At 60.7% G+C, this 9,437-nt stretch overlaps 1 protein-coding gene across 1 annotated transcript in view; it reads right to left on the reverse strand.

Annotated features, from left to right (window-relative positions):
• Positions 1-8,008: 8,008 nt before the first annotated feature.
• The window catches only part of MOB3A (MOB kinase activator 3A), a 14,487-nt gene continuing 13,058 nt past the window's right edge, over positions 8,009-9,437 (reverse strand). The window contains exons 3-4 of the mRNA XM_017836985.1: positions 9,366-9,437; positions 8,009-8,402 (exon numbers count right to left, since the gene is read on the reverse strand). Of these exons, the coding sequence (XP_017692474.1) occupies positions 8,373-8,402; positions 9,366-9,437 (102 nt within the window). The 3' untranslated portion in view covers positions 8,009-8,372. The remainder of the gene's footprint in view (positions 8,403-9,365) is intronic.

Below are 9,437 nucleotides of genomic sequence, written 5' to 3' on the forward strand. Positions count from 1 at the left end.
GGGACCCCCCTTGCTGCCATCAGCACCCTCAGCCCCTCCCCCTGCTTCCCCTCCCCCCCACCCCACTCTGCCCCCTCCCCCCCCGGTGCTCCCCCTCCCCCCTGGGGGGGTATTTGGGGGTGCTTGGGGGGGGATTGGCAGCACCCCAAAGCCCGGTGGAGTCTCCGTGGTGGGGCCCCGGCCACCCTCACACACCCCCAGCCCCCCTCCCCAAATCTGCCCGGCCCCGATGGTCTCTCCCGCATCCCAAACCCGGGTGTCCCAGGCCTCTCTTTGTTAGTGCTGCTAATGAGGATTCCCCAATTAGCCCGGGCTGGGGGGGTGGTGCTGCCCCATCACCGGGGGGGTCTGTGGGGGCACAGGGGCTGTGCTGGGGCACTCACAGCGTGTTCACACCGTGTGATCACACTGGGGGGTTACCAGTTGTGGATCCTGGTGAAAACTGGGACGCGGGGGGGTTGCTGCAGTGTTTGCACCCCCGTGGCCATGAGGAGGAGGGAGGGGTCTGGGGGGGCTCAAATACATCCAAATGCACGTTTCCCTGAATTAAAAAGTTGGGATGCCCTGTGCTGTCAGCTCAGGGGGGAACTGCCAAGGCCCCTCGGCCCTGGTGTGGCCCTTTGCACCCTCCGTGGGCTCCTGTGTCCCCACAGCAGGGGACAGCGGCACAGGGACCTGCTGTGGCCCCAAACTCGGGGGGTGCAGCCCCTAAAACCTCCCTACAGTGAGGCTGGAGGAGAGTGGACGAGTTGGACCCCAGGGTTTTGGCTGGACCCTGTGGGGCTGCAGAGAGAGGGACAGAGCCGGTCCTAAGGGGGATCCACCAGGAGGAACATGTGCGGGCAAGCCCAGCACATGCTTGAGTGAGTGTGTGTGAGTGTGTGCACGGACACAGGGGTGTGTCTGCGTGTGTCTGTGTGTGTGTGACCCTCTCCCCTCCGTGACACTGGCAGAGGTTGAGAACAACACGCTCGTTGCGTGGAGTGGCAATGAGTGTATAGTGTGTGCAGGAAGTGTGCAGGGAGTGTGTAGTGAGTGTACAGTGTGTGTAGTGAGTGTGCAGGGAGTGTGTAGTGAGTGTACAGTGTGTGTAGTGGGTGTGCAGGGAGTGTGTAGTGAGTGTACAGTGTGTGTAGTGGGTGTGCAGGGAGTGTGTAGTGAGTGTACAGTGTGTGTAGTGGGTGTGCAGAATGTGTGCAGCAGGCACAGCACAAGCACGTGCCAGGCACACAGGGAACATGCCACGGTCACGCCAGGGCCCCACGGGGAGCTCAGGGCACACGTCAGGCACACACGGGGCACGCAGAGGGGGCAGTGACACGTGGAGAGCACGCAGAGCACCCGTGGAGGGCAGGACATGAGGCACAGCAGCAGGACCCACGACCTTTTGGGGTCTCCAGGAGCTGTCGGAGCCCGGCTGGGGGAAAACAGGAAAGTGAGCGGGGCCGTGCCGGAAGGAGCTATTGTTGGCCAGGGAGCAGAGGGAGCACAAGGGGCTGGAGGCCACCGTGGCCACCCTGTCACCCCTCTGTGCCCCGAGCCACGTGTGGCTGCCACTCCCCGTGGACGTGGGGCAGCCCCAGAGTGGACAGGCAGCAGCTCGGGGGGGTCCAGGCCTTCCCTCCCCCACCCCACTGCTCTGCTTTGGGAGGGAGAATAAATAAAGCTCCTCTTTCTGTGTCTCTTATTTCCCCGGCCCGAGGAGGGCCCAGCTTCCCGCCCCTGGAAGAGGGAGGATTTGGAGCCCTGGCTCTGTGTCAAATGAAAAAATCTTGCAAAAAACCCTGGAATTTCCTGCCGGGCAGAAACCTGGAGGTTTGACACTCCTGGAGCTGGGGTGGGATGGGAGGGAGGGAGGGCCAGGGGACACAGGGGACATGGGACACCCCCCTCCCCATGTCCAAGGCACACACAGGCACATGGCTGTGCCAGTGGGTCCCCAAACTCCCTCCTTGCCCTGCCACTGCCAGGGGGATTTGGGCAGTGCCACATCTGACCCTCCAGCCAGGCCTCCAGCACACCCCAAGTCCCAATGTCCCCATCCTGCCACCGTGGGATTCTCCCCAGGGACGTGGCCCAGGTCCTTCCCTCCCCATCTGCTGCAGAGGAGGGCTCGGGGCAACCCCCCCTTGGCTTTGCCAGCTCCTGCTTTGCACCCACGTCTGGGGGCTGTGCCCCCTCCCCAGGACCCCCAGCAGAGCTGCCCAGCCCAGGGGCTCCAGGACAGTGGTGGGACATCCTGAGCGAGGAGGGGGGGGGCACGTGGGGGGGGTAGGGGGGTGTTGGGCCTCAGTTTCCCAGAGGAGGTGTCGTGGGGTGAAGGAGCAGCCAGAACCCACAGCCGGAGCTGCAGGGAGGGGACAAACACACCCTGGGGTGGTTTCACCCCAAAAGAGCCTTTCAGGGGAGACACCAGTTCAGTGGGGAGCACCCCCCATCCCCCAGGGGGGACACGGCCAGTCCCGGCCCCACCACCCCACAGCAGCCAGAACCCTGGGGACAAGGACATGGAGACAGTGGGGACGGGCACAGGGATGTGTTGGGAAGCTGGACAGAGTCACCCCAGGGAGGAAAACCCCTGCAGCCCCCAAAGCAAGGGGCGGGAGCTCCAGGAGCTCCAGGTTCGAGGTGTCTGGGGAGGAGGGCAGGGATGGGGCTCACGCTGTGCCACAGAGGGTGCCTTGGGTGACAGCAGCAGATGGGAGAAGCTGCTGCTTTTAAACACCCCAGTCTCTTTTCACCCCTCTCCATCCTCTCAGTTCCCTGGGAAGGGGTGAGATCCACAGGAGCAGCCCTGACCCACTGCAGCTGTGTCACCATGGGGTGACTGGGGATGTGCAGGCTGGCACATTCCTTAGAATCACAGATCCTAGAATATCCTCAGTGGGAAGGGACCCACAAGGTCCATCCAGTCCAACTCCTGATCCTGCACAGACATCCCAACGATCCCACCCTGTCCCTCAGAGCGTTGTCCTTGAGCTCTGGCAGCCTTGGGGCCGTGCCCACTGGCCTGGGGAGCCTGGGCAGTGCCCCAGCACCCTCTGGGGGAAGAACCTTTCCCTGAGATCTGACCTAACCCTCCCCTGACTCAGCTGCAGGCCGTTTCCTCAGAGGAGCAGAAAAAGTCCCAAACCACCAAAAAATTCCCATGGAAAGGGCACTGAAACTGCAGTGGGACCTGCACACCCCTGCTGGAGGATGTGGGTGCCGGTGGCTTTGTCCCAGCAGCCTCTGGGGATTTGTTCACCAGGTCAAAAAGGGATCCTGGGGCACTTCTTGGTCAAGCTCTGGGCGAGGAGGGCCCCCTGTCCCTGCAGGGCTGGCACGGGACGGAGCAGCAGGTGCCCCTGGTATCGGTGTCACCTCTGAGCCGCGGGGACGGGACGTGCTCCCCGCTCCAGAGCTTTCCCAGAAGCATTCCAGGTCCTGCCCATGTTCCTGGCACAGGGCTGGGGAGCTGCTGGCCCCTGGCCTGGCTGTGCCATACAAGGGAGAGGGAGCACGTGCCGTGCTGGTGACTGTTCCTGTCCCAGGACTGGCTGTCACCTCTCCACGGAGCCCAAAAGCGGAGCAGGGCAAACCCAGGGCCCTGCCCTCTGCCTGGAAGGAGGCAGGTGGCACATCAGGGCTGGGGGGCTGCCAGAGACCCTGGGGAATGTAGGCCCAGGGGCATCAGCTGTCCAGGGAAAATGGGACAAACAAAAGGCACATTTCTGAGCGCTTGGAAAGCTGCCACTGCCTGTGCAGGGATGAGGGACTGAGGGACGGAGGCACAGGCGGCCACGGGGCTGCCAAGGCCTGGGGGCTGTGGTGGCAGAGCTGTGCAGGGACACTCCTGTGCCACCCAGTGCCCCTGCTGCCCAACTCCAAAGGTGCAGGGGATGAGGCAGGTACAGCAGTGGTTGTGTCACAGCACAGGCCCAGGAATGCTCTGAGCAGGATCTGCTGCCCAGGGAGGTGGCAGTGGCTGGGGACATTCCCCTCCTTACCCAGCGGGATGTGGCTCCTGCACTGACCCCGTGGACACACAGACATGGGGCTGCAGATGCTGCAGGAGACCCCCAGCCCCTGCTCCCTCTTGGCTGGTTTCCCATGGAATTGCTGCCCCCACTCCCAGGCTTCCCATTTGAAGCAAACCCTAATGGGACTGATGGATGTGCTCGACACCTGAACCAAACCAGGGGGGTTTGCTCTGGGTTCCGGAGGGAAAAGGCCAGAGCCAGGCCCAGCAGTCCCAGGGAACCCACGAAGGAGCAGAGTGACCCAGGGAGCATCGATCCATGTGAGCCTAGAACACTGATACTGGGATTAACACATGGATAGTGGGTGGCTTTTCCAAGGCTCATTTATCAAGGAACAAAGCAAGCCGTGGGTACAAGGAGCCTCCTACACCTTTCCCTTCATGTGCCATTGGACTGTGAGCCAATGGCATCATCCCATCACCAGCCAGTCCCAATGAGTGCCTTGGAGCTCTCCCTGCCTGGAAGCCCATAGTGACCTCCCCTGGAGCTGGGAACCCCCTCAAGGTCTGAGATTCCTTACCTGAGGCACAAATCCTCCCTATCACAAGGTGGAGAGACTCTTGTTCACAGCAGCTCCTCGGTGAGTTCCTGACATCACACTGAATGAGCACCAAATCCATGCACTGAATTCCTTCAGATGTAAATTGTTGTCCCAGTTTGAGACTGAAACTGGACCTGGATGTCCCTAAGCTCCATCAGAAGTGTGTGTGTGTGGGTCCTCTCTGAACCTCATCCTCAACAGAAGGGTTTCTCTTACCCTTTTATATCTTTGGTCCCTTTGTTAATCATTCCAGTTTGATTCCAACTCCATTTTCCTTAGTCTGGGAAGAAGTAACGGAGGAACCTCGCCATCAAACTCTGTTAAATCACAGTTTCATAAATTCACATTAAAATAACTTGCTGAGAACGTTGATGGTGATTCTTTGAGTGACCCTAAATCACTCATCTGTGACAAACTGATGTTGTTGGCAGGATCCTAAATCGGGATTTGTGGCAGAACTGAGGCCCTAAAGCTCCTGAGCTCCTTGGCTTTTGGGGGCTGGAGGGGAGAGGCACAGGGTGAGCCATCGCTTCCTTGGAGCAGTGGGTGACCCTGTGCTGAGCCAAAGGGAAGGAGCATTTCCCTGGGAACATACGGCAGTGCAGCCCCCTCTGTGCCACGAGCCCGTGCCCGCTCCAGCTCCGGGGCAGGTGCCATCTGTGCTTTTTGGAAGGGCTCAGCCCCGCAGAGGGGAGCCCTGGGCATGGGACCCACTTGAGCCAGGCCCTGCAGGGCAGGAGATCTGCAAATCTGTTCTCTGGGCTCTCAGCAAAACCTTCACGGTGCCTCTGCAGCCCCGGAGCCTGGGGAGACTGACCCAAGTACCGAGGGGTCCTGCTCAGTCACAGCTCAACCTGCTCGCCAGGCTGGGCTCAGCCCTGGGGGCTCAGCCCTGGGGGCTCAGCTTAGGGGGGCTCAGCTTGGGGGGCTCAGCTTAGGGGGGCTCAGCTTAGGGGGGCTCAGCCCTGGGGGCTCAGCTTGAGGGGCTCAGCCCGGAGGGCTCACAGTCACCCACTCCCTGCAGTGACTCTCAGCTGTGGCTCAGGGGTGAGTAAACCCGAGATGAAAGCCCAGGGAGATGAAAGCAGGGCTGGGGCTGCTGAGGCAGAGGCAGAGCACGGCTGAGCTCCGACTGTGGCTCTGCAGACCTGTCTGGGCAACATCCTGCACCGCCGGGCGCTGTGGGGGCCGGGCTCAGCCGCAGCGGCACCGCCGCTCGGCTGATCTCCCAGGAAGGTGCTTTCCCTCCTCCTCCTCCCTCGGCCGAGCTGGTCTCGAGTGGAGGTGGGCGGGTCTTTCCCCCCAAAGAGGGGGGCAGAGGAAGGCAGGGCCCCGCAGGGCGCCCCGTGGAAGGGGCTCCGGACACGGCCCTCACAGCATTCCAGGCGGGGGGGAATGGGAAAGCTGAGGAACAGCGACAGGAGCTGCCCCAGCCCCGCTCACTGCCCACCCAGCCCCGCTCGGGTCCCTGCAGCTCTCCTGGTTTCACCGGGATAGAGCCAGTTTTCTCCCCAGGAGCCGGCACAGGGCCATGTTTGGGATTTGGGGTTGGATAATGCTGATAACACCCCAGTGTTTTGGGGTAGCCGAGCAGTGCTCACCCTAAGCCAAGGACCTGGAGTGTCTCGTGCTCTGCCAGCGAGGAAGGGCACAAAAGCCGGGGGTGGCATGGCCAGAGGGATATTCCACACCAAGGAACAGCCAAGGAACAGCATGCTTCTCCAGCTGAGCTGCACCCACAGAACACTGGGAGAGGGGCTCGAGGGTGCTCAGGGGGGCCCAGCACCTCCACTGTGCAGGGGAACGGGCAGGAGCTGTTGCTGCAGGCAGGGAACAGGCAGGAGCTGTTGCTGCAGGCAGGGAACAGGCAGGAGCTGTTGCTGCAGGCAGGGAACAGGCAGGAGCTGTTGCTGCAGGCTGGACACAGGCAGGAGCCCAGGCTGGGGAGCCCCTCACTCCCCTCCTGGCCAGGAGAATAAGGTGCAGCCGCCAAAGGCAGAGTTTTCCTCAGTTCAGTCCCTCAGCCTCGACGGCTGTGCCCGTGGCAGCACAGAGCTCCTGGGCAGGCTGGAACTGCCCTCCCTGCCCACTCCCACCCGAGCTCCAGAGCTGGAGAACAGCTCAACCCTGGGGTACGGGGACACTGCAGAGACAAGGCAGGACAACCCCGGGGTGTCGGTGGAGCCCTGGGAACCAGCCCCGACCTGGCACCCCGAGAGCAGCAGGAACCCCCCCAGGCCCAGAGCACCCAGGAGCTCCCGGGCACAGCTCCCAGGAGCCCAGCAGCCCGTGTTTGCTCTGCTGATAGGAGGGCTCTGACAAAGGGGCCATCACGTGTGCTGTGTAAATACAACATAATTTATTGGTTCCATTCCAGAGCACGAGGGGTGTTTGTACGACTGTCCCAGGAACAAGAGTCACGTATGTACAGACATTCCAGGGCACGGGAACACTTTGTGAGGAAGAAGTGGTGAGTGGTAGTTTGGTCACTGTTCATAGAAACCTTTTCTCTCACTGGTCCCAACCGTAGGTAGACCCACCTACCTACTGGGGGCACTGGGAGCTCTCACTGTGCAAGCAGCAGGCAAGGCCAGGGGGGCTCTGGCTGCACACCAGAGATTTTGGTCCCACATGGGCACAGGGCTGGGGAAGAGGGAAAGGGCTCTGTACCCTAAAGGGAAGCAGGATGTGATCCCCGTGGCCAGCGAGGCTGGAGGACAAGTGGTCCTTCCTGGCAGGGTCAGCGTACCACGAGGTGAGGGGCAGGAATTCCCTGTCCCTCTGCTCAACTTCCATGAGGCACAGCTTGGCTGCCAGTGGATCCCTGTGGGGACACTGCTGAGCTGCACCAGGGGAGTGTAGGAGCAGCTAAACAAGACAACAGCAGCCACCTGGATGATAAAAGCAGAAAAAGAAGCAGAAAACAAAAATATTGTGGTTTTGAGCAAGCCAGAGCTGAGATTAGTGTGTGTGTGAAAGGAATCCCAAGGTCAGGCTGGAAAGCTGCTTGCAGCAGGGCTGTTCTCTGGCTGGGAGCAGTCACACGGGGGGTGTGGGGAGATAAGGAAACATCTGCCTGGCTGGAGAGCTTAGACCACAATATTTTTGCTTTAATATTTTCTTCTTCTCCTTCTATCATCCAGGTGGCTGCTGTTGTCTTGTTCAGCTGCTCCTGCAGGGGAGCAGGGCAGATTCCAGCAGCGCTGACTCCATCAGCAGCAACCACAGGGAAAACCCCGCTCCCAGCTGGCCTGAAGGGAACACAGGCAGGGCCAAGCCTTGGGCACGGGGGCACAAAGCAGCTCTGCCCAAAACTGGACTCATGGCCAGTGGAAGAGGTGCTGGGACCAAGGAGCACCCTGGGGACCGGGGTACAGCAGCATTCCCTCCCCAGTCCCCAGGCAGCCTGCCTGCAGGGGCGGGCCGGGTGTCCCAGGGAAGTACGGCTTCCATGGCAGCACCAGCTCCACACACAGCTCTGCCTGCAGCACCTGGCTCAGCTCACTCGGGGCACAGGGCAGGGGCAGCTCAGGGCAGCTCTTCCCCTCTCCAAGAGCGGACATTCCCATCAAATGGCCCTCAAAATATTTTCTCTTTTTTTTTATAGAAATTACTATAAAAAACTAGTTAATCTAGAGCATCTTTAAAAAAATATTCCTGCAATATCACAGTTTTACATTGAAACTCATTAAAAATATATAATTTCTTTAAGAAAACGTCTCTGTTGTCCCCTTGAACCACGTCTCCAGGCCGGGAGTGGGGCTGAGCCCTCGGAGGAGGTGCCCAGGTGGGAGCAGGAAGGTCAGAGCTCAGTGGCACATCCGGGAGGTCATTTCCTTCTGCCAAAGGGACAGAGAAGGCAAGGGGGTGAAGGAGGATCCAGGTGAGGGGGTGGATGGAAAAACCTGCCCTGTGTTCAGTTGGCAGTACCCTTCTCAGGTGTGGGGTGACACTGCTGCCCAGAGCTCCAGGATGGGCAGGGCTGTGCTCCCCCCACCATTCCCAGGACACCCCAGGGGGTTTATCCATCTGTGTCCAGATGGCTGACAGTGCTGGGATCACACAGGGCCCACAAATGAGGCAAACAGCTGCTGGGAGTGGGAGGAGGTGCTGGAGAACAACCGCCCCCAGCCCTGCCTGTCCTGACTCCCAGTTTGCTGGCAGCCAAAGTGCAGGGCCAACTGGTCCTGAATCTGGGCAACCTGGGTAGTAGAGACCATTAAGGTTGGAAAAGACCCCCAAGATCATCGAGTCCAACCGTTCCCCCAGCACTGCTGTGTCACCACCCCTGTCCCCAAGGGCCACATCCACACGTCTGTTGAACACTTGCAGAGATGGTGACTCCACCACTGCCCTGGGCAGCCTGGTCAGTGCCTGACCACCCCTTCCTTGAAGGAATTTTCCCCAATATCCAATCTAAACCTCCCCTGGCACAGCTGGAGGCCGTTCCCTCTCCTCCTGTCACTTGTTCCCTGGCAGCAGAGCCCGACCCCCCCCAGCTCTCCCTCCTGTCAGGGGGTTGCAGAGCCAGAAGGTCCCCCCTGAGCCTCCTTTTCTCCAGGCTGAGCCCCCCCAGCTCCCTCAGCTGCTCCTGCTGCTCCAGCCCCTTCCCCAGCTCCCTTCCCTTCCCTGCACACGCTCCAGCCCCTCAGTGTCTTTCCCGGAGTGAGGAGCCCAGAACTGCCCCCAGGATTTGAGGTGGGGTCTCCTGAGAAGGTACCAGAGAGCTCTGTGCCTCCCCCAGCCCTGCCCTGCAGACCCCGAGAGCCCCCCCTGCACCCTGAGCCCACCCAGACACTCACCAGGGGCTCCAGCTCCTTGGTGTCTATGAGATTGAACTCTTTCACAAAGTAGTAAAAGTGCTTGTAGCAGGT

This window comes from Lepidothrix coronata, unplaced genomic scaffold (genome assembly GCF_001604755.1).
Source record: "Lepidothrix coronata isolate B3197 unplaced genomic scaffold, Lepidothrix_coronata-1.0 Scaffold290, whole genome shotgun sequence".
Taxonomy (NCBI): domain Eukaryota; kingdom Metazoa; phylum Chordata; class Aves; order Passeriformes; family Pipridae; genus Lepidothrix; species Lepidothrix coronata.